Raw genomic sequence first — 23707 nt, forward strand, 5'->3', positions numbered from 1 at the left:
TCTCTGACTCACTGAAAACAGAGAAAGATGCCATCAGCCAACACATTGATTCAGATTTTGTTTCTTCCCTAAATTGTTCATAATTTGCCATTTCATTAAAGTAACCAATTAATCAGTCACTCAGTCAATCAAATAAATTTGGAGATCCATTAAAATAAACAACTAAATAAGTATCTTCATCTGTAAATGTGTGTTTAATACAATACAATACAATTTTATTTATATAGCACATTTAAAAACCACAGGTATGCCAAAGTGCTTCACAGAACGAAGCAACAATAATAAATACAAATACAAATTTAAAAAAAATAAATAAATAAATGCAAATAAAATATACTATAAAATATACTAACAGGCGGGAGACATAACTAACCAATAATACACCAATACGTTCAAAACGAGTCCAATAGATATATCTAAACATAAGTACAGCCTCACCCACAGCTATGCAGGGAAAAGATGTGTCAGCGTGACTGTTCTATCAGAACGAAACAGCTGCACATCTTCATGCATGTAGGTTGATCCAAGCAGGAGGTATGTCCTGTATTAAGTCATCATAACTCTTAACTGCAAGTCTGCTTGAAGTTCAAGCAGTTTGTTCTGCTTATCTTATATCTGCAGATCGAGTAAGGAGTCTGCCCAAAGAAACCTTGTCTTTTCTTGTCTTCACACGCACACTTAATATGATCCTTAAGGTTCTTAATAAGTCAGAAGTGGTCAGACTCAATATGTTTTTCCAAGACTGAGAGCGCTCTCTAGTGGTAGATCACTGAATACAACGTCCATATTTTTACTGCTGGTTTGTCTCAGAAGGTGGTAAACTCTCAACATGTATTTGACATTTACGGTGAACCTGTGCAGCCAGAGAGCACACATGGGAAAGAGTTTATGTGCAACTCTGGCAAGCCAGCATCCTCAGCGTGTTGCTTTCAACATAAAAAGAAATCCATAAATACCTCTCAATACAAACTGTCAAACATCTTTGGTGAGACACTTGAGGACATAGTTTGCACATCCAATTGAGGAAACTGCTTTAAACTGATGGGTGGTCACTTCAAGTCCTGGTGCTTCCATCAAAGCAAGCACCAACACTTGTAATCAGCTTCTTCTACACTGCTCAAAAAAATTGAAGAAAGACTTTGAAAACATGTGAGGTCACAAAAATCATGCTGAATAATGTATTAGGAAGGAAAGGATGTCACATCAATTGTCAACCTGTAGATCAACGTGACAAAATGATGCGGCAGGCTGGTCCGTTTTGCAAATATTTCATTGCAGCATCTGTGAGTGGTACTCACAAGGTTGTTTGACCTCCACGTGCTTGTATGCATGTCTGACAACATCGGGGCATGTTCCTAATGAGAGGACAGATGGTGTCCAGGGAGATCTCCCAGATCTGGATCAGGGCATCACTGAGCTCCTGAAGCTTGTGCCGTTTCTTTGCATCCATCTCTCTTTTTTTGTGGTAGGTGAATGTAGTATTATTTGAGTGTTGGGTAGTGGATACACACCTTTGTGAACTTTTAACACACATGAAGCTGATGCCTGGGAAAGAATGCATGGAGCTGCAGTTTTTTACTGGTCCAATCTTCTTCTCGTTCTCATGCTCAGCTGTTTGAGAGGTGACCTTGTTTCTTTTAGTGTCTCTTTGACTTCTCACGGTCTGATGAATGAACAGAATGAAAGATAGGATTGTAGGTGATCTCAGCTTCATTCAACACAAATGTATAAAGGTCCTTGAAATTCTCGTGTTGTGCTTACACTTTCTGTTACTTTCAGATTCCAGTGGGAAGCTTTCCAGTCTGGCAATTTATGAACAAGCTTGTGATGTTTCTCACAGTTATTCAGTGTCAAGCCCCTTGACATGAAGCAGGGCATCTTAACAGACAGTTAAGAGTCAGCACAGAGAGTCTAAGATGTTTCAGTGCTTAAGCATTCTTTGGTTAAATTCTAGGCCACTGGGTGAGTCTCTGAAAGCTTTCTGAATGTCAGATATCTTGCTAAAGCAACAATTCAGGCATGCTTGTAGGCTTCATTATCATTTCTGTAGAAGGTAATGTCCATTTATTTTTTCAGTCTGAGTTATTCAACTGGAGTGATTGTAATTTAATTAATGAGGAGGATAAATACTGCAATATTCTCATGAAAAAGTGTTTAAATGAACTGAGTTTGAATTGCTCTGCAACAGGGACCTTATTTAAGGTGACCCAGTTTGGTAACACCTGAGCAAAGGTGGAAACATCTACATGAGAAGGTGTTGGTATTGTTGTTACTAGCATGTTTTTGCTTTCATGTTTCTTTGTTTGGTTTTATATGCTACTTAATGTAGGATATAAAACCACAGTTTTGTCTCATATTTTATTACAATGAGCACAGAACACTTATCAAATGTTTAAACTGAGACATTTTAATACCTCATGGAAAATATCAGCTATAATATTAGTCTCAAAATACTGGAGGAACATTTTCCAACTCATTAGTTTCATTGGCAACAGGTCGGTGAGATGATTAAGTATATAAATGGTGTCTTAGCTCATTCTAAATCCTACATCTCTGACAGTATAGAGTTGCATTAGTGCCATTAGTTTCCACATCTGGAAAGCCATCATCTGTGATGAAGTGAAAAAAGCATTTGCCCCCTTCCCCGAGTTCCTTTTTTTCTGTTTTTTTCACACTTTAATGTTTCACAACATCAAAGAAATTTTGATATGAGATTAAAAAAATATAAATATGAAATGATACTCTTCATGAAGGCTGTATCTTGCCTTTTGCTCACTAAACCCATCATCTATGGCTCTGTTTTAGACAGTGTTGAGGACTTCTGTGGTCATGGATATGTATCAACATGTCTTCTTGAGTCATTTCAGGGTATGATGAGATTTAACACTCAAAAATACACGTTTTCTATGTCTTTCTTATTTTTCTTAGGTTCTTCAGTGAGATTTCTTACTTTTTGCACATGAATCTTCCATTGCTCATACACGTGCAGCAGCTTGGGGACCTTTAGCTAGATTGCCCTCCTTCTGTTACCTTGGAGAGTATACACCCACTCCCACACATCAGTGTGAATGTAATAGTTCCTTTCCTTTGCTGTACTCGACGAGCTAAGTGTGAAATATTCACTGGTTCACTCCAAGAAGATGATCATGCCACATTAACCTTATTGGGAATGCCATGCACTGTGCAGTCATAGGATAATAATCACAGCTCTGTTGCAATGTCAGGGAGTGGGGCTGTACTTGATCGCTGCACTGAATCCATGAGGGTACTGCTGAAATTGCCAATTAGCTCATGCACTGTTGTGAGGGAGCACATGCTGACCCATAAATCCACACAGACAGCATGGAGCAAAGTAGCATTACCAGCAACAAACAAGACCTGCCATCATTTATCTGATCCCAGCTCATAAGTGTAAATAAATGAAGGGCGTACTGTCGGGAACCAGGCCAGATAACAGTATGCTGAAATATACTGAAGTTCTGAAAAGTAATTATATTCAGTTTTAAAAGATAAAGACCATAAAGAGAAGGGAAATATATGGATAAAATATTATCAGTGTGGCATATCAGTGACAAACTTCTTTACTGTTATATTACCTCAGCTCACACAGTCATAAAACAAACACTACCGTTTTCCCATTCGAGCTTTAATATTAAAAACTCTCAGGCCTTAGGTTGCAGAGCAGACTCGCAGCATAACTTTGCTTCTTGTCGAGAAGAGTCACTTAAATATTTTAATGCTGCATCGTTAATCTGCGAGAAAAGGCCCCAATGTGTCAGAAAGAACAGCTGACAAATCAGTGGCAGTGGAGGAATTAAGTTGACTTATTGTAAACTTTCCTAAAAATTATATATAATATTTAATTGAACTTTCTTTTTTTTTCTAACTTTGTTTTTACTGAGTGATGAAGTCCATGCTGTTCTGCGTCTTTACCTGCAGCCTTGTGCCACTAGAGGGCGCTGGAGAATCAAGTAGTAAAAAGGTACAAAGCTGTTTAAATAACAGTGGAGAGGACACAAAGGCAAAATCTCTTAAGATGGTAAAATACAAAATCTAGAGGGGTAAAAATTTGGGCTGAATTAAAGTTGTACTGACAGCAAACTCTGTTCTGGTTCAGCTTCTGATTTCCCAACGGGGGTGTCCACAGCGGATGGATCCACATGTGATCTGGCACTGGTTTTATACTTCCTGACACAACCCAGGCTTGGGATCAGCACTCGTGATCCCCTGAAGGTGGCTTGGTGTTTCCTTGTGGTCTTGAAAGGAGACTATTAAAGTGAATGTGTTAACAGCTACATCTGGAGCCAGGTTAACCAGTAACAGGCCCATTAACAGTTGCTGTTTTACTAGTATAAAAAGAGGGAGATAACACAGCGAAAATATTGATATAAACATATAACAATTATTAAATAAGAAAAAAAAAGAAGCCTTTTTTAAGAGAACCAGTCACAGATGCTATCATTAAAGATCAAGTCTGAGAGCTACTGGAGCAGCTGAGCTGCAGCTTTTTTGCAATCAATTTCTCCCACCGCAACTATTAACTGTTAAGATTTCATATTTTTGTAGAACACTGCGTATTGCACAAACAAGTGGTGCCACATCACCTGACAGATATATACTAGTAAAAATAATAATGATAATAATGAAGAAAAGAGAAATGCTGTTAAATTAACTCCTTTTCCTTTGCAAATAATAAATGTAAAGGACAAGGCCAGATAAAAGTATGCTTTTTTTCATAAGTAAGCCATTTATGTCTTAAAAGACAAACATCATAAAGACAAAGAAAATATACAGACATATATATGTCTGCATATAAAAGCATTTAACAACAAATCAAGCACTAATCTGAAACCGGCATCAAACCTGGATGAGCGAAAGGCCCAGCACAGAGAGAAAAGAGAAACAGGGAAACAGCTGGGGCCAAATCTTTGTTTTCTGTGGAACTTTTAATCTTTAGAGATGGATTAAAACTTACAGATATGCAAGTTTAGTACATTAATGTACACATTACATATGTACAATGATGATTCTGTGAAATTACCAAAAGAATCCATGAAATTGTTCCAGTAAGAGTCAGTTTAATAGTATACTGTGTATCATGTACTATATAAATATATATATATAAACTGACATTCATCATCTCTTGAGTCATCATCATGTTCACCTCTTTTTTAAGATTTGTTAGCTGAGTGCTCTTTTCATTCAGTCGAGGCTCTCAGAATATAAACAGTCTCTATGTGGCTTGCAGAGGCTTACTGAGTTTTTGGGACATGCCAGCGTGGTTCAATAAATTATCCGAAAAATCTTAAATATAAATATATTTTATTAATATATATTATTTAAATATATGAGGCTTGAAGAGAAGAATAGGGAATTCCTCAGATCACAGGTGGGACTTACCTGGGAACTTGAGACAAGCAGGTCTCAGAACTTCTATGATGGCATAATCTTCATACACGACGTCTCGGACAAACAAGCTGTAAATATAAATCACTTTCCTCTCTGGATGTTCGGTACCTGTTCAGAGTGATGACTGACTTTATCCGCTGACTGTCAGTCACAGACGTGAAAAGCATCATTTTACCAGAACCTGAGAAAACTGTTCACCTTCATTCATCAGAGTGGAAAAAAGCATTAAGTCCACTCATGTGCAGTATCACTAAACTGTTGAATGTTTAAGTCAAACTTTGGGCTATTGGGTTTTATGCTAAAATAAAAACACGAGCAATATATGAGTTTGTTCACCTTCTGGATTCTTTGTTGCTTTATTTGAAGTGCCCTTTGGATGGGATATACATAGAAAATTAAAAAAAAAACAAAAAAACAACCTCCAAGGCACTAGCTGGAAAGCAACACATGTAATATCAATATTCTTACAGCAAGGTCACATTTAATCTAAAAAACTGACGTTTTTATTTTTTTAAATATTTTTTTATTTACTATATTAAAACATTTAATTTATTATATTAAAAACACAGACAAAACAGCAACAAAAATCTTTATTTTTTTATTCCTCTGTGTGTTGGCTTCAATGTTTGACAGTCCTCTCAGCTGCTCCTTGTTGAGGAGCTATATTGCTTTGCCTTTCTCTTTAAAATACTCTAATGGTGTTCTGCTGGATTCAGTTTAAACTATTTTCTTCTTATGGTACTTTTGGCAGTGACAAGCTGCAGTATTCATCTTTTTTGAAAATTCTGGAGACTTTTAGTCATCTTGTCAACCAGTAATTTATCTAAAGACATTCATCAAGATATCTAGAAACGTTCCGCCAACACTTCATCCAGCCACAGGTCATCACAGTCCCACCTCCCTGCCTCGCTGCTGGGACTGTATTCACTGTGGTGGTCTTGGCCCAGCTCATGCTAAACATGCTGGAACACATCTAGGGAAAACAAATTCATCTGTCATCTAAGGAATCTGCTCCTAATAAGCATCAGGCTTCTTCTCGTGTTCGTAACAGTTTTGTGCTGGAGAAAGACTTCCTGTTCGTTGTGGTGAACGTTATGTGAGTCATCTAAAACACGTGGCTGTGTTTTCTTCAAGAGCTAGACCGTGCAAGAGAACAGCTACTGTGGTTTGATCCACTTCTTCTGATTACTTATGCATCTGTTCTTTTGCTGATAGACACCCATAAATAAATAAACTGTACGTTCTGATGCTCATGTTAATGGATCCAGGCTAACTGGAGATCAGAGAAGGACTCGTTTTGGTTTCGGTAATCAGATTTTCCCAATTGTCACTGATCTTTTTGTTGTGGTCAGAAGCTTACATACATCATGGGTATGAACTCTACCAAATCTGCCAAGAAGAGGGTGGAAATTTACAGCTGGAAATGTCAGCTACCAAAGTGTCTGGTTCAGTTGCAGGTCGATAAAGGAAATTTAACCAAATGTTAGTGCGGGGGTATGTATACATTTGAAAAGCTCTATGTACACTTTTGACCCTGTGTGGATTAGTGAAGATCCAAAATAAATTCAAACTTGGGAACCCAATTCATGTTTGTAAAGTCATTAAAGATGACACCCCAGAAACTGAAATCATTAAAAACAGATTCCAATGACATTCATGCACATAATGACTCGTGTGTAAGCTTAAGACCACAATTGCGTTTGTTTGTTTTTGTGCTTATGTATATTTTATGTTTTTGTTTTATTTTTATGTGGTGGAAATATTTCACTCGTGAACCGTTTTGTATTTCAGTGATATTGCACTCGGGTATTCTCACTTCTGCATACGGCACCTTAGCATGTAAAGTTTTATATTTCAGTCTTTCATTTTTAAGCCCATTATATGAAACAGGCTCATCATGGTAGCAGTTATTCATCATATGAGAAATGGTGTTCATGACTGATGACAAAACCCTGCACCTTTATAAATCTATATACATTTTCAGTGGTGGGAAAAAAAGAGGAACATTTCCACAGAAGCAAAAAGAAAGGAAATTAAAAAAGAAATAAAATACAATAAAACAGGAAATTATTGCGCTCCATTAGGCTCCTACATTGCTGCACATTCAAATCAGCCGTAGAACTTTTTTTGTTTAAGGTGTTCATATTAAAAAAAAAAAAAAAAAAAAAAAACCTTAAGAAAGATGAACTTTTCTGCAGAATAAAGACAAAGCAGATATGTAGGGCCAAGAAAGGAGAAAACATTTTAAGTTAATGTTTAAATAAACTATTCTATGTTGTATAAGTGGACAGATTTACTCTGTAGTCAGACATCCCCCCCCACATTACATGATGTGAGGTACAGTCCGATCTGAAATGGCTGCAGCAGTGAAGATGCTGACTGATATGAAGAGCATAAAAAAGTCATGTTGTCTGTATTCACGGTAAGAATCTGGGGAAAGAAACCAAATCTGAGCAGCAGTCAAATTTGTCCGTTCTGATAAATAAGAAAACAAAGCAGCAGTGGTCAACATTGTCAATAATCAGTTTCAGGAATAATGGACAGCAGCACATAATCAATGCCTGAAAGTAGTGATTAATAATACAGTCATCATTCCACAATGGGCGTCGGATTCGAGCGTCTCCGTTTAAGAAGAGGCACTCAAGTCACCCGCTAACACAGGTAATAGGTCCATCAGTTTTCAAGCAAGTTGCATTAACGCACTTTTTGTCCTCTCATTTCTTCTCTACCTTGCTGTAAAACATCACTACCAACCAAAAACACACAGGGCAAATTACACAGAGTACCACTTAGATATCTCCATGTCCCCTTCACTGTGTGAGAGAGCGAGGATGCTGGACGGGTGAGGAGTGAAGCAAACTGCCGAATGCCTGGAAGTGTGACGGGAGGACAGCGGTTGAGGATGATGAAGAGGACGGCAGGCTAAATTCCACCTGCAGCATGTGGGAAGCACTGGCCCCACCGCTCGCTGTACCACAGTCAGGGCCCTCAGAAAGTAAATGTTCGCCACGCATGTGTAGCTGAAAGAAACAAGAGTTTGGGAGCCCGTGGTTGTCATGGAGGGCCGGAGAGTTCCCGCAGGCCCACTGGGAGCTCTCAGCAAAGAGCTGAGACTGGAGCTGGACTGGAGCTGAAGGACAACAACTATCTGAGCCAGATTCCTGCAGGCCGTCTATGGGCGGGAGAGAGAAAGGACATCCGAACAGCTGCTGAGGACACTCGTCGCCGCACAGCTCTGACAAGCCCATCATCAGCTCACCATCTGGACAGATGTATAGAAATTCACAGGATGACAGATTAATAAAACCTCCATTACTGTTGTCATATATTCTAGGATGTATGTTTGATGTATATGGTTACAATGGCATCTGAGCAGTGCTTCTGTGCTCTTCTAGCGTACCTATTTCTACTACAGAGTACCCAGCAAACATTTAAACGGCTGTCAGTCTTTTCCCGAACAATAGTCATAGTTTCAAAATGAAAGTTGAACCGATATCACGAATCTTACCTTCACATCAGCACCAACTTCAACCTTCACGGTTCTCCCTAACATAAACGAGGTTCTTGTCGAACGCCCTCGTTAGATTTTCAAGCGCGAGAAAGTTTGTATTTAAAAATTCTTTTTTACTGTCTATTTATTGATCAGAATAAAGGAAATAGAAATTAAATTCTCTCAAGAAAAGCATGAGAAGAAAAGAAGAAACCTTAGTGGTGACTCAAACTCATGACCGCACGCTTTCAGGTCGAGCTAACCGAACTTCATGTTTGACCGAAGCATTCCTGAGTTTATGATGTCGACGTCGCAGACAGAGAGGGAATAATTGTCCAATGTGCTAAGTTCACCAAGCAACAATTGAAAAGAAATTTAGATTTACGAAACTGAAAACAACTTAAAAGTGTTGTTTGTTTAAAAAAATTTAAAAAGATTCCAGTAGCACTACTCTGTGACTACGTGACGATGTAAAATCCACGGAAATATTCATGTGGGTATCTGGTCACAACCACATATTTCTTGTGAAAAAATAATGAATAAATAATAAAAATGCCTATCATTCCTTCTTTGCAATAACTTAATATTCATTTCTCACTGTTTAAGAGACGATCCGACGTCACTTTTGTTCTACGCGGAAACGACATCTACATCCATCGCTCTACATCGGCGTCGTACCCCGACCTGTTCTGACCAGGGACACGACGTCGCAGTTTGAACCATGTTTGCTGGGTAATCTCCTCAAACATCGTCCTCATACATCCTCCTGGGATGTATCAAACAACAAATTCAAATTGGCCATTATGAACTATCTGAAATATCTACACAACACTGCATGTTTTATACTGTGAATTCTACACATGCCATGCTATGTATATCTGGTAATATGTCAGCGAGCCACTGCAATAAATGCATTTTTTCTCAGCAAATGTAACTGTAGAAGTTTTGCTACACTGATTTTGAATTTTATTTTAATACAGCAGTCTTATTTTGAAAAGACGTGATGGTAAATAAGAGAAAGAACTGCATTTGAAAAATCCTTTTGAAACGCCAAGGGAAAAAAGCAAAAAGCAATGTTTTAAATAATATCTCCAACATTATTCAGACATTATTTGCAAATGCGGTAATTATTACACAGCCAGAGGAGGCTGTTTACATTAGACCCGTTTCTTTCCTTTCTCATTAAACTTTGTCTATTTATTTGTCTGATTTTTCCCAGTGACCATATCATTTTGTTTTCTGTACTCATCCTCTTTACCTGCAGGCTGCTCAACCTGCTGTCTGTGGCCTGAGTGGACTGAGGTCATGGCTTTAAGAGAAAACGGGGAGTTCGTCTGCGCCTTGGGCGGCCCTCTTCTTCTGGAGCACCATCAACATGCACAACATGCCCAAGCGCGCACACACAGACACACACGCACACGTGCATACATGCAAGCAAAAACACAACACAAAACAAATGTATACCATGAAAATATTGGGGAAAACAAAGGAAGGGAGACATAAAATGTTTCATATGAGACAGGGATAATAAATATGTCAAAATAAACAGGAAGAATATGTAAACAAACAGGAAATCAATGGAGCTCATGTATAACATGACTGAAAAATGATTTGGCATGTATGTTTCAAATGGCATGTAAATGGTTTATGTACAAAAGGATGGATAAACATACATAGCTTCAGTTGTATCAGACACTGAAACTTCAATGTGGCAAATCTACTTTTTCTTTTGTGAAGAAGAAGAAGAAGCTTGTGTCTTTACTTTGAACTTAAGGTCGCAGTTAATAACACTTTAGACTAAAGCCTTTGCTTCACTATTATTTCAATATTATTTTAGTTCTCTGTAAGGAAGGACATTTTGTGTGGCAAGAGCTCACCAAAGTAAATCTAAAGAGCTTCCATCTGAGCCATCATGTCAGGTGTTTTTATGAGGCGACCTCTGGTTTTTACCTTGTTTGTCCTGGTCCAGGTTCGACTGTGGAGGTAACGGGGACTCCAGCTGCCCTGTGCCCATGGAGCTGTGAGACAACAACCTTGAGGAACTGTTGCTTCCCTCCAGTTCCACAACCTCCCCATCCTGGTCTCCATCCTCCCTGCAACACACAACAGGACAACTTCCAGCTCTGATAAATTATGTGTTTACCATCTACAGAGCTCCCAGTTTTCACTCAGACAATTTGTTTTTATAACAAAAGTAGTTGTTGTAAAATATGTTCATATAACTTGGATTAACCAGCTCTTTGCAGACCACCAGCATCTTCAGATGTCCTTTCAGTTGAGAGACTTTACTTGAACAGATAGTTAACAAAAACTTTATCTGCTTACAGATAAAGTGAGGTGGAATTTGTCAAAATGCTGTTAAAGTGAAGCAAAAACATGTGGGAATGAAGAATTCCCACATGTGCGCATCAGGTTTCCTAATTTGCAAGTTAGGCCAGCAATTTTTATTTATCATTTTCTTTTTAATTCTGCAACATCTAGACCAGTTTAATCTAAAACTGAGCAAGCCAAGAGATCATCAATACCATCAGGATCACCAGGATCATCATATATTAAGGAGGCCATGTCTCATGAAAATACTGCCCAATGGCAGCATGTAAAAATTAAAAAGTGAGGGATTTAGAATTGAACCTTGAGCTACCTGACAGGTCTCATGCTTAGAAAGTAGACCTCCCTGAAGTCCAAATCCTATCTGGCAATTTTACAGGAAGTGATTCTAGATATGTACCAAAGTGTAAATTAGCACTTCCTTTACCCAAACTCTACCTCTTTATCAAGATTCATGAAAATGAGCTTCATAGTTTTTGTATGATTCTGTTATGAGACACAAAAACAAAATACCAAAATTTTTGCAGGTGTGTAAAAAAAGCAAAAATCTTAAAGCTACTTTCAGCTACTCTGGAGAGTATGTTTGATATGGCAGAGTTTGGAAGTACTTCCTGACACATTCCTAAAAGCAGGTATCCCAACCTGCTTCAAGGCTGTTTCCTTGTGCAACACTTTAACACTTGAGAACTGCTCTCTGTAAAGTCCCACCCTGATCACTTGCACATGTACATTTGCTGGATTTCTGTAGTCCAAACTGTTTCCATTTAGATTTCATTGTGGGGTACAGGACACATTCATAAAGAGGTTCAAGTGAATTTGTTGTCCATAATTAAGATGCAAGTGGACAGATGGGAGCAGCTGGGAGCAGTGCAGTGCTCCACAAGGAGACAAACTTGAAATCCGATGTCTGTTCTTGCTTTTTATGTGCCGTGCTTTCTGATTGCACCTTTTATCTAAAAGACTGGTGTCCCAGCAACACTCACATGCTCCCTGATTGCAGGCTGTACTTCTTGCGGCTCAGCCTGGTAGCCTGCTGAATAAAGTACTTGTGACGCTCAGACTTCTTCCACATGTAGTAATACTCCACACACTCGCCCACTGAGCGTGTTCGTACCTGTGGATAAGAAGAGGTTGTTTTTGCATTAGCAGAAAATAGTCAACACTTTTAAATGAGCATATCAGATAGCAGGTCATCCTCTGGGTGCTCACCTTATTTGCCTGAATGAGGTGGAAGTTTTTCCCATAAACTCGATACCCATGCTCAAAGTTCCTGCACTCCTCCTCGCTCCAGGAGCAGAGCTCTTCTGAAGACAGCGGACATCAAAAATAAGTTTATAAAGCTACATATTAATTTTACGTTTTTACATAATTGTAATTACAATCACATAAACTAAATACAACAGAAAAACTGAAATGAAAAGTAACACTCTTAATATCATAATCTGTTAATTTTGCTTTCCTCTCACCAGCATAATAAAACAGTACTGGGCTTAAACTGAAGGCTCATTGCTGACTTAAAGGTCATGAAGTCACATCAGTGAGTTATTCCTTCTCTGCAGTGATGAAGCTGGCAGCTATAGTTCCACCGGAATGGTAATGAAAAGTCATACTTTGCGCTGGAAAGGAACTACACTGGCCTTGGGTTGTCGAATAAGCCTGCATTTCCCTCTTTTATTAAGAATACCATTGATTTTCATTGACACTGGCAGGCTGTTACTGCAGATCTAATTCTAACACAGGCTTTATTGAGAAGACCAGGGGAGACTGACTTTCAACGACTGCCCTTTTTTCATACTCGCTTTTTTGTCATGGATACTTGAAAATGTTGTGGTAACACAACTATTTACACATCTACAGACCAATCAGTTCTTTTCCCTGAAACAATTCGGCTTTAGACTAAAATATTCCACAGAAATAGCAAACTGTTATTTTAGTAACAGTTTCAAGGACTTTTTTGGTGGCAACTTTTGAGGATCTTGTTATTCTTTATCTAAAAAAGGCATTTGACACTGTCAACCATAACCAACCTGCCTGCTACCCAGAGGCTGGCTGCCAGCTTTTTGCAGATGTAAATGCATATATGTAACTCTAATATTACCACAACTCTTAATACACTACTTCTGCATACAAATGATGCTCATCAGTGGCTCCAACATAATCTTCTTTTTTGAAAAAGCAAACAAAAAAAACAAAAAAACAGATTCTGTGGAGTTGTCCGGAGAATATGGTCTATTAGAAGATTGAATAAAGAAATAAAGGATGTCAAACATTTTACATTTTTAACAATAATTTTAGATCCACAACTCAAATTTGATAAACATGAAACAAATTCAAAGACAGTTAAGACCAATCTGAGCTTTTTCAGTCTTATTCAACACTGGATTAACTTTGCGGCAGCCCAGCTGTTTATGCATTCTTTCATATTTTCTCAATTTGTGATATTTTATGACAGTATGGGCCTAAGTATCACCATCTACAACTAAGCACTTTGTATCTTTATATAAACAGACTCTGTAAATAATGGATTTAAAAAAATACAGTCCACTTAGTTTTGATGGTTTCATTCATATCTTTTGTGTTAAAGTAGTTTTTAAATGCAGACTGGCCGCATACATCTAGATACATAAGACGGCGACAGCAGTCACTAGGACCATGTTGAACGGACACTGTAAAACACCACATCATAGATCTAAATTTGGATAATCAGCATTCTCCATAATGACCTGTCACGTATTCAGGAGGCATGTCCTGTCAGGCCTCCTGAAATCAAATTAATTATAGGTACTGAATCTTATTAAAAGTCACATTTTGGTTAATGGCAAATAAGAATCATTTTTTAAATTTCTATATTGTTTTATGTGCATTTCATTATATTTATGTTTTTCCCCAGTTATGTCTATTTATTGATCTATATTGTATAGTATGGTAATAGTAATGCTTTTATGTAACTAAATATGATAAGATTTTGTGTGTTGTGGGTATAAATGCCTAACTAGGGCCAACGGTTGAAAATAGGCCACAGTTTCATGTCTGTGACTTCCTCGGTTAAGGTTTGCCCTTGCTAATGGATTAAAAATTTGTTTAAATTACTGGAACTGCAAAAACCTGTGACATATGAATGCAACGATTTTCTGATGACTTAAAAGTTACGTACTATCAATCATTATTACAAACTTATTCTGGGTTGTTCACAAAGGTGTAAAATGCCCAGTTGGGGAAGTACGACAACAGGATAGTTCTTACCACTGAATACTTTCACGTTGAAACGAAATCGCCTCAGTGCCTCTTCGACATTGAAGTTGCATTTGACTAACTCGTACAGTGCCTGAAGGTTTAGAGGAAACACAAAGACTGTCACTCAGTGAAGCCTTACCTCTCTGTTTAAGGCAAATTAAAGAAAACAGGAACTCTTGACTATGGGCATAAAGGCTGACCATGTTTAGCCATGGTCCACTATGAGTTCAGGTAATGCAGACTAAACGAGACAAGCAGAAGAAGTCTTCTGAAACGTCTTAAGGAGATTGGGATGAGGTTAGTAATCCAGACATGTGAATAACAAGACAAAAGTAAAATCTTCAAGTACACAGATCTAATAATACCTGGACTTCTTTTTATCCAGCTGTTTGTTTCTTTCAGTGTGTACAGAAGGCACATTTATTATATTTTACCACAGCTAAAAACTTGGTTAAGATGAGTCATTCACCTTTGTGTGGGGGGCAGTTGCGACATTGCCATGAAGGAAGAGTACTTAGTTACTGAAGAGGGGCGCTCACGTGTTACTACAGACTAGCTTAAACAAACAAAAGTAGCCAGCAGTGTTTGCTGAGATGTACCTGTTCATTGTCTTGGACAATGACCCCCTGGGTTCCTAGTGCCTCCTCCTGGCCACGGGGTCTTTGTGCATTCAGCAAGAACTCCTCCACTTCATGCACTGGCAGAACCCCTGGTCTCCACAACAACTGGTCTTCGGTGCTGTAAGCTAGAGGAAGACAGGCACAGTTTCTCAGACTTACAGCGGACACACTATGCACACTTACTTTGTATCGTGTTCGTGTTCACACTGTGCTTTACATTATGGACTAGAGTACACCTCAGTTTTTCTCAGTGCCTCAGCTCCTCTCTCTCACACTCACTCTCTCTTTCATGCATCAACATGCTTTTGAAAGGCATTCTTGCCGAGCACAATGAGGTTGATGTATTTTTTTGTGGATGTATTTGGGTGGTTTTTTAGAAGCGGTGACAAATTGTCCTCCCACATTCCTTATAGATTTGTTAATAATGTAACAGCAATTTTTAATGAAGGCAGCACGACCACACTCTGCACACTGAGCTGGAGTCCAACAGAACTGTGCTGGGCCTGCATCTTGGAGCAGGTCAGAGCACAGTACACATCAGTCACACCGACTCTGGGGAGTCAAAAGTGCTTGAACACAGTACTATTAGTACCTCATCCGATCAACTCGCCACGGTTCACCAGTTTTCAAGATTTTCCATTAGATCATACCTAAAAAAAGTACCTTGGCCGGGGTTCCAAGTGATCCGAGCAGGTACTAAAATGTGACATCGTCAGACTGCATGCCAACGATTGGCTGGTCAGTGGTGTCACTCAATGAGTCAAGAGAGTCTCGTTCATGAATATCAAAATCGCCATTTTTGAAACCCGGCAATGAGGGAAATGGCTACAAAAAACAACGCTGTGGTCCCCGAGTCTGACGAAAAGCCACAGACTGAGCAACAGGTCTACTTCCGAGTCGAGTCCTGGTGAGTCAATCTGAGTAGGTACTAATAGAAAAGGGGTTCTAGAGTGATTTGGTGATGGAACAACTGTCAAAAATGACATTTTCAGTTGCTTACCTCTGTCCTGGTAGGTGTACGGGCTCATTGGAGGGATTTTTGCCTGATACATGGAGCCAACCATTATCTCCTAAAAAGGAAATCCAAACATGAATAGTCATAATTGTGAAACATGTCATCATGCCTATAAAAGCTGAAATTTTATTTAAAAATGTACACGTGTTAGTGTTCTTTGTGTAGACCTACAACCATGAGAAACACAGGCCTGACCAAAACAAGCTGTTACATTTAGAAAGCTGAGCCACTGTGGTTTTAGAACTGGTGAGATTTTTTCCCATTAACCATTTCTCTGGCTTATATGAATTTGAATTTTCTTAAGTAGAGCATTTTTGGCCATCTCATTAAAGCCATCGTGGTTCTGTTGAAATTAGGTCTCAGCTCAGTAGCCTAACTTTGAATTATAATTAGTGTCAGAGCAGGAAAAAGTGTCATGTTTATGTAAATGTAACCAAAGCCTAGTGTGTATTCAGCTTTTGATTGCACTGATCAAAAGAACCATTACCAAAGGGTTGATAATCCATATTTTATTGCTGCCTAATTGTCTTGCTATTGGTATTTTATCTGATTTGCTTTCCCATGAAGACAAGTTGCAACATAATGTGTCTCCCTTAAACTTAAAGGTGATTGAGAGTCTGCTTAGTCAAAATAAGATTATTATGCTCAGTAACCCACCTTGTGCTCTTCATTGGATGGAATAGAGACATCATCAGAGTCCTCATCTGATGAACTGACCAATGTGTCTTTGTCTCCACCTAAAACACATGAAACATTAGAGAAAGATCAGGAGAACATTCCGATAACGCCACAAGATTTTCCATGCCATCTTAAAAACCAAATCTTTCTGCTGATGAATAAAAAAATCTTAAACATATTTGAAACCACAATCCAGGATAGTCATGATAAAAAATAAAATGACAATACAATGTATCTATTTCAGTATGAACCACAATTCAGTATAAAGCAGAACACACACAAAAAAGTACCCTATCAATGAGCAAAGTGGCACCTCCTCTTTTTAACCTTTAGAGTGTGTTCAGTCTGTGCACCATAAACAACACTAAAGCTGCAGACCTGCTATATGTTTGGTTTTCATATTTTATAGACTCAGCACCTTTCAAATAGAATCACTATCCAGATATGACTGTTTCAATATATTAAAACTCCTGTAGTTTGAAATATCTCTCTGCCTTTGATTTAATGGTGTCATATGAAGAGTGACACATATATGCTATCAGACAGGAACATCTCATAACAACTTCCACAGAACTGTATAAAATCAATGCTTATTATGAGTGCATTTCCCTAGGATCACAAAACCTGGCAGGTTGTGTTATTTGAAATGTCATCAAAGCACCAGAAACAAAAGAGCTGGGGATGTTCTTTCTTTTACAATTGTACACAGCTCGCCAGAAAAGCTGTTCAATTTGATTTCAAATTGCGAAGGAGAATTGTGGCGAGTTTTAGTGTTATATGAAAATGTGTTAACGCGTGTCTCCCTGGGTGTTACCTTGGATGCGGCGAAGCAGATCTGAGGTGTTTGAGGTGACTGAGGGGGTGAGATCGTCGGCTAATGATTCTTCTTCCTGCTCCCCAGGGAAGAGATCCTCAGTTATCTGATCCTAAACCAAACAAAAAATAATAAGACAAAAAAATAAAAACAAAAGACAGAATAGTAAAAATAGAAAAACAGAATTAGCATATTCATTAGATGTACAATCATTCAATTTGATATTTTTGACTGATTCTCAAAGATTCTCTGACCGATTCGACCAATCAAAATCTGTTTTGATGAATAAATGAAAAACGAATGAGGCCACGGGTGTGTTCTGGTGCACCTCAGGTTGTATACCTTGTCCAGTGTCATGTCTGGCAAACTGGCAGCCATGTGACAGGTCTCCTTCTCTGGATCTGATACTGTATAGCCATAGAAAGCCAGCAGCTCCTCCAAGGGAAGCTCACTGGTCTACAAATAAGGCACAGAGGGAGGCAGTGACAGGTGGAGGGGAGGTGATGGGGTATAAGAGGGAAAGAAACCACAGAAATGTATAAATAACACCCACATTTCTTGAAAATCATCTACATGTCTGTCAGTTTAGCTATCTCAAGCACACTTGACACTTTTCCCTGCTCTGTCCAAATAATGCCATCAGACTGATTGAGCAGTCTCCCTGTAAGATACCCAAAACACCCCCAGAGTGTACTCAGTTTACTCAGAGTAATTGAACTGTTCTGTAAAAATGTCAGAGTCGACATCTGCACGTCCCATGTCATTTCCTGAACATGGTGTTCAGAGTTTCAGCATTTTTAAATGTAAAAATAGAGATTATGAGAAAAGTAAATGGTTCTGTTAACTATTTAAATCGTCTTCTTCTTTGGCTGCTCCCTTTAGGAGTCGCCACAGTGGATGATCTGCCTCCATTGCACCCTATCCCTAGCATCCTCCTGTCACACCAGCCCTCTGCATGTCTTCCTTCACTGCATCTATGAATCTTCCTATTTTCCTGCTGCCTGCCTTTTGTCCAGTATAGCCACAATCTCTCCTCTGCACATGTCAAAACATCTCAGCTTTGCCTCTCTAACTTTTTTCCAAACTGCTCGACCTGAATTGTCCCTCTGATGTACTCATTCTTAACTCCACCAGCTCATTACCATCTTATAAACCTTTCTTTTCACTCTTCCTGCTATCCTTCTGTCACAAATCACCCCTGACACTCCTCTCCACCCACTCCACCCTGCCTGCGCTCTTTTCTTCACCTCTCTTGTGCACTCTCTGTTGCTTTGGATGGTTGATCTCAGGTATTGAAACTCATCAACTTCAACTTCATATTTACTCCTCTGTTAAACTAGAATGTAAAATAATTCTGATGAAATGTTATATTGAAGGCAAATAATGGCCATAAAAAGGGGAGTTTATTAAGAGTTATCGAATGCTGCTGGTTAGAGTAATTATTAAAATTCACATTCACTTGCAGTATGTGGTTGATAGATTTTGGTCCTCAGACTGTTTTTTGTTTTTGTCAAAAAACGCTGTTGTTAAAATTTCTATGAACTAGTAACTGAATTATTTCAAAAGCAAATGTTACATGACCCTAGAGTAACAAAACTGTACTGAACAATAGTAGTCGATGCCATTACTGTCAGTGATGTAGTACACCCTGCAACTATAAGGTTCCCATAATCACAGGAAGCTATTTTGCTGAATAGTTTTTTGTTTACCACACATATATAAAAATGGCAGAACGTGATCATACAGTGTGGGATGGTGTCGCCATCTTCATGGAGCGAGGACTCTTCTCCTCCTCCAACTCCTCTAAGACCCGTAAAGACTTCTGCTTCTGCAGATGAGGGCCTTCATTGCTGTATCTCCTCCACTCTCCACTAGGCCACAAGCTCTGCATTCATGTTTAGATGCTTATCACCCACCTACAAACACGCACGTAGATAAAGACAGTATGCATATTATGTTGCATTCAAACTCATGTAAAATAGCACATTACATTAAAATGGTGCCGTGGCACTCGGCACACATGAACATGAACAACACAGTGGCTGATCCTGGCTCATCCCATTACAGGTCAGCTGACTCCTCACTTTTCAAGGGCTCTTTTTTCAACTTATGAGACCTGCTGCTATCCAGACTTAGGTATTAAACTTAATAACAGATTGTTGACAGCACTTGTGGGAACTTTAAGCGCAATATAATGTAACTTTAAAGATATTTAAATGTCCATGAGCTCATTGTGAATTTCCCCCACAGGATGGTCGGTTTTGCTGTGATACAACATTAACAAAAAAAAAAGTGGTTCACAGTGTTTTTCCTGATTCATCGACACGATTCCAGGCTAGGCTTTGGTCTGGACTAATCAGATACAATGTACGTACAGGATGAAGGCCACATAAAGAGTTTATAACCATAGTGGGAAACTTTGGGTAACACGCTTACAGCAGTAACCGTACAAGAATCTCGCCCAAACCTACTTCACATAAAGTCCCAGCGCTCTCTAAATTAGATTATAATCTACTTCTTACGACACCAAAAGTCACCAAAAATCTCCCAACCCGTCGGTCGCTGTCTGACTGACCAGGGGCGCTTTCCTGCGACTTGGTGCTGAACGCCTCTTCCTCTCTCCGGCTCGCTACGAGTGGCAAGAAGGAAATAACTACTTCTCAATATTTCTGAAAGAGACGGTCGGAGTTTACCGCCGCCGAGTCATGACATGTCTCCCAACTTTTTCACTAAACCCACTTCGCCGGCAGGGCACACCTGAAATAGTTCAGCACCCCCGTGTTAGACCCTACCGGGCTCCCTATTGTTTTCTACGGCTTTACTATCAAGGCGGAGGGAATGGCTCTTTAAAGCCAAGAACGCGGAGAGAGGCGATACGCTGGAGAGGTTCTCCATTTCTTCCGCCGCTTCCCAGTGAAATAGCCGCCGTAGCTCTCTTTCAGCGGTCGTTCACCAGCCGGCCAAACCCTCGGCAGCCTTGTGTATCGTACGGAGTGACAGAAGTCTTAAATTCGGCCCAGCTTCTCTAACATTTGGGTCATTACATTCCTCGTTTTCGCTCACTTACCTCCGCCATTCCGTTTCTGCGCAAGCTGACTATTGCCCGGATGTTGTAGGTCTACTCTTCTCTGCTGCTCCGTTTATTGCCGCAACGATTCAGCAACAGCGGCTGCAGTGCAGTTTCGTACACAGTTACAATGACTTTTTTTCAGTTTAGTTCATTTTGTTTAAGTTTACAACTTGTTTAAAAAAAATCCCTCGTAGTTTTAAGTATTTTTTTTAAATCGCCCCGAAACAACACTTTCGGTATCGCCTCTAAAAATTTTGCTTTACTGTAAGTAGCAATTCTAAAATGATTACTAGAAAAAGAAAAGAGAAATTTAACGACTGATCAGTTCACTTATTCTTAAAACTTGTAAATAGTGACCCAATTTCTGCTCCTCTGCTATTAAATTACTAAACAATAGTTTGGCATTGAATGCATCTTTAAGTTAATTGTAAAGCCCCCCCCCCCTTTACAAACACGTCCACGCGCGGTTGCTGAAAGACACTACGGTTTGTGCTGATTATGCGAGTGGAGGAGGGGACAGGACATGGCCAAAGCAGATAAAGATTGCTTACATGGCTTTGTCCTCAGCCAGTGACTGCTCAAAGTTGTCAGCGATTATAGAATATAGCATATAATGTAGCTCTACGTGTTGTACCATATTCTCTGAGATGCCTTAACTAAGCTTGAATATCAAGCAACGAAAAGGTGAGAATATTAAAAAAAGAAAAAGAAAAAAGAAGCAGTGGGAAAACAAAAGTATCAACATTTAACTAGGACCATTAAAAAAAAAAGTTAAATACCGCTAACTGAAGAATATCTGCTTAGGATGCCATAGTATTTGCATAAATACTATTCAACGTCTTCAAAGTCTTGCGCCACCTCTTATCTCTTTACATTTTGCTTTCAAGGAGCCAGACTTTCTTGTAATTTTATAAAATGGTTTCTGAAGGTCTTTCACAGTTTTTCTTTGGACATTGGTTGCTTTTTCAATTATTTTCAGTCCAGTTGTACCTGACCATTTCAAGAGGAAGCTTTTTCTTGTTCATTTAACCTTCGAATCACTGAAGCAGATAAAGGCACCTAACTCATGAGATGAGCCAGACAACTTAGCAAAGCCCTCATTTTAAATTGTGTCTTTAGGCACGTTGTTACTAACAGCTGAAACACATATAATCCATTCCAGTTTCTTTAGTTGAATCTGTGACAAATGCAAAAGATAACACGGGCACAAAATAATATTTTTAGACCATCAGGGTGATTCTCAAAGAGCTATCAGTCAAAAAACTGGTTTATCTTGGTACAGAAACTTGGTGCAGTTTGTCTTTTACAACAGCTGGACATGTGGAGAACAAAAGTAGAAGTGGCCTATCTACAGCAGATGAACAGTATCTGGAATTCATGTCCCCAAGAGATAGGAAGAAGACCTGACACAGGATCTGAGACATGCATCAGGCCCTTCAGTTGATCCATACTGTTCACTGAAGCCTCATCAGAAATGGTCTCAGTAGAAGGGTGTTTGTCAAGAAGCTCATCTTAATGAAAAAGAAATTATACCAGAGCTGAACTGAACATCAGTGGCAATAGGTCTCATGAAGTGGTGAATACAAATTTGACATTTGTGGTTCAAATTGTTGTCAGTATTTACAGAGGAGGTCAGGAGAGAGGTACAGCAGTGAGTGTAAAGCATGGTGGAGGTTCTGTCATGGTGCAGGGCTGCATTTCAGTCAGTGGTGTTGGGGATTTTGTCAAAAATGGATGGAATTTTGGACACATAAAAGTAGAGTAAAATTTTAATGCAACATGCAGTATTGTCTGGAAAGCATCTGATTGGCAATGGCTTTGTGACAGGGTTCCCAAACACACAGCCAATGCAGTAAAAGCACACCTGGATACAAGAAGACACAATGGAGTCCTATAAGTCATGGACTGACCTCCCCAGAGCCCGTGTGTGGGATCATTTTGACACAGAACAGAACAAAAAGCAGCCAAGATGCAAATAAGGGCTTTGAATGTCCTTCAGGAAGCCCAGAGAACTTTTCTTGAGACTGAACTACAGTACAGTCTAGCAATGGTAAAGATATTCTATTGCATAAAATAAATAAGAACTTTTAGCATTTTATGATTAAAAACAGCTTTCCTCTCAACATCACCTGCCAAAATTACTAGTCTATGAACAACAAAAGAGCCTTTACAGTCTACCCCGCATTTTAGATCCTACATTTTTTTACATGGTTCAATATGTCTGTCATCTTCTTGTTAATTATGTCATGTTGTTGTTATTTTACATATTGAAGAGATTGCACATGAGCTTTGGACATAAATCAGCATGTGTACAAACAGTAGGCTATAAGAGATGGTGATAAACTCCCTCACTGAGAGACCTCATTTTAACTGCCCAGTGACAAGGGTTTTAGTGGGGTCATACAAGCAACGACACTCACTCCCTTTGTTTCTTTGGGACTCATTAACTCAGTGTTTATGCTTTATGTGAGAAGAAGAAAGTTGTTTACAAAACAAGCAAGTGAATGTTTGTGTAAGGTAAGACTTTGTTGGTGCTAAAAGTTGTGTTAAAGTGTAAACGTTACAAACACTATACTTCTCAACAAATCCTTCCATCACAAAATGAGAAGAAATGGAAGCAAACGATGAGGGGTTAAAAAATAGCACCTTCTTTTTGAATGTAGCAATAATTCATGCATAATATGTGCATAACTGGTTATGCACATACCAACAGATCAGTGTAAGCACTTGGACTCAAAACTGGGGAGAGATTTGTTATCTTCCATTTACATCTTCAACAGATATCATCAGTTGTAATTTCTAGTATAAACTTGTACAACATTTATATCTGAGATAGTAGTTCTGCAAAATAATAATAATAACAAATGCAATAAATTACCTCAAGTGGTATTTATACTAGCTTGTTAAGGAGGTTTCACTTCTGTCACACACACACTAGAAAAAAAATCATAACTCAATGAAAGAAGTCATGTTAGAACACAGACCTAGATTTTTATGGCATGTAGGAAAAGTCAATGAGTGACAAAGATTGTATTACAGCTCAAAAAAG

The 23707-nt window shown here is 38.9% G+C and overlaps 1 protein-coding gene across 5 annotated transcripts; it reads right to left on the reverse strand.

Moving 5' to 3' along the window:
• Positions 1-7241: 7241 nt before the first annotated feature.
• Positions 7242-21090, reverse strand: mier2 (mesoderm induction early response 1, family member 2). Of its 5 annotated transcripts, none has more exons than XM_039607512.1 (13): positions 20656-21090; positions 19333-19504; positions 17931-18044; positions 17589-17700; positions 16754-16833; positions 16082-16151; positions 15061-15206; positions 14471-14552; positions 12437-12528; positions 12211-12341; positions 10850-10992; positions 10158-10258; positions 7242-8671 (listed from the first exon to the last, which is right to left on the reverse strand). In XM_039607512.1, exons 2-12 carry the CDS (start codon positions 19477-19479, stop codon positions 10203-10205), a joined length of 1173 nt encoding a protein of 390 aa, XP_039463446.1. In that variant the 5' UTR covers positions 19480-19504; positions 20656-21090; the 3' UTR covers positions 7242-8671; positions 10158-10202. The 5 variants fall into 5 exon arrangements, with proteins under 5 accessions (XP_039463446.1, XP_031591901.1, XP_031591900.1 ...); XM_031736041.2 differs by having other exon boundaries at positions 10158-10255; positions 12437-12531; XM_031736040.2 differs by having other exon boundaries at positions 12437-12531.
• Between the last annotated feature and the right edge of the window lie 2617 nt (positions 21091-23707).

This window comes from Oreochromis aureus, linkage group 23 (assembly GCF_013358895.1).
Source record: "Oreochromis aureus strain Israel breed Guangdong linkage group 23, ZZ_aureus, whole genome shotgun sequence".
Classification (NCBI taxonomy): domain Eukaryota; kingdom Metazoa; phylum Chordata; class Actinopteri; order Cichliformes; family Cichlidae; genus Oreochromis; species Oreochromis aureus.

Excerpts from the sequence above, each read along its gene's own strand:
- mier2 (XM_031736040.2), bottom strand. The coding sequence starts at position 19,479 with ATGCAGAGCTTGTGGCCTAGTGGAGAGTGGAGGAGATACAGCAATGAA. Across the intron at positions 14,553-15,060 it reads TTGTCCAAGACAATGAACAG|GCACTGTACGAGTTAGTCAA; the intron begins GTACATCTCAGC and ends CTAAACCTTCAG. Across the intron at positions 12,532-14,470 it reads CAACGTGAAAGTATTCAGTG|AAGAGCTCTGCTCCTGGAGC; the intron begins GTAAGAACTATC and ends CGCTGTCTTCAG.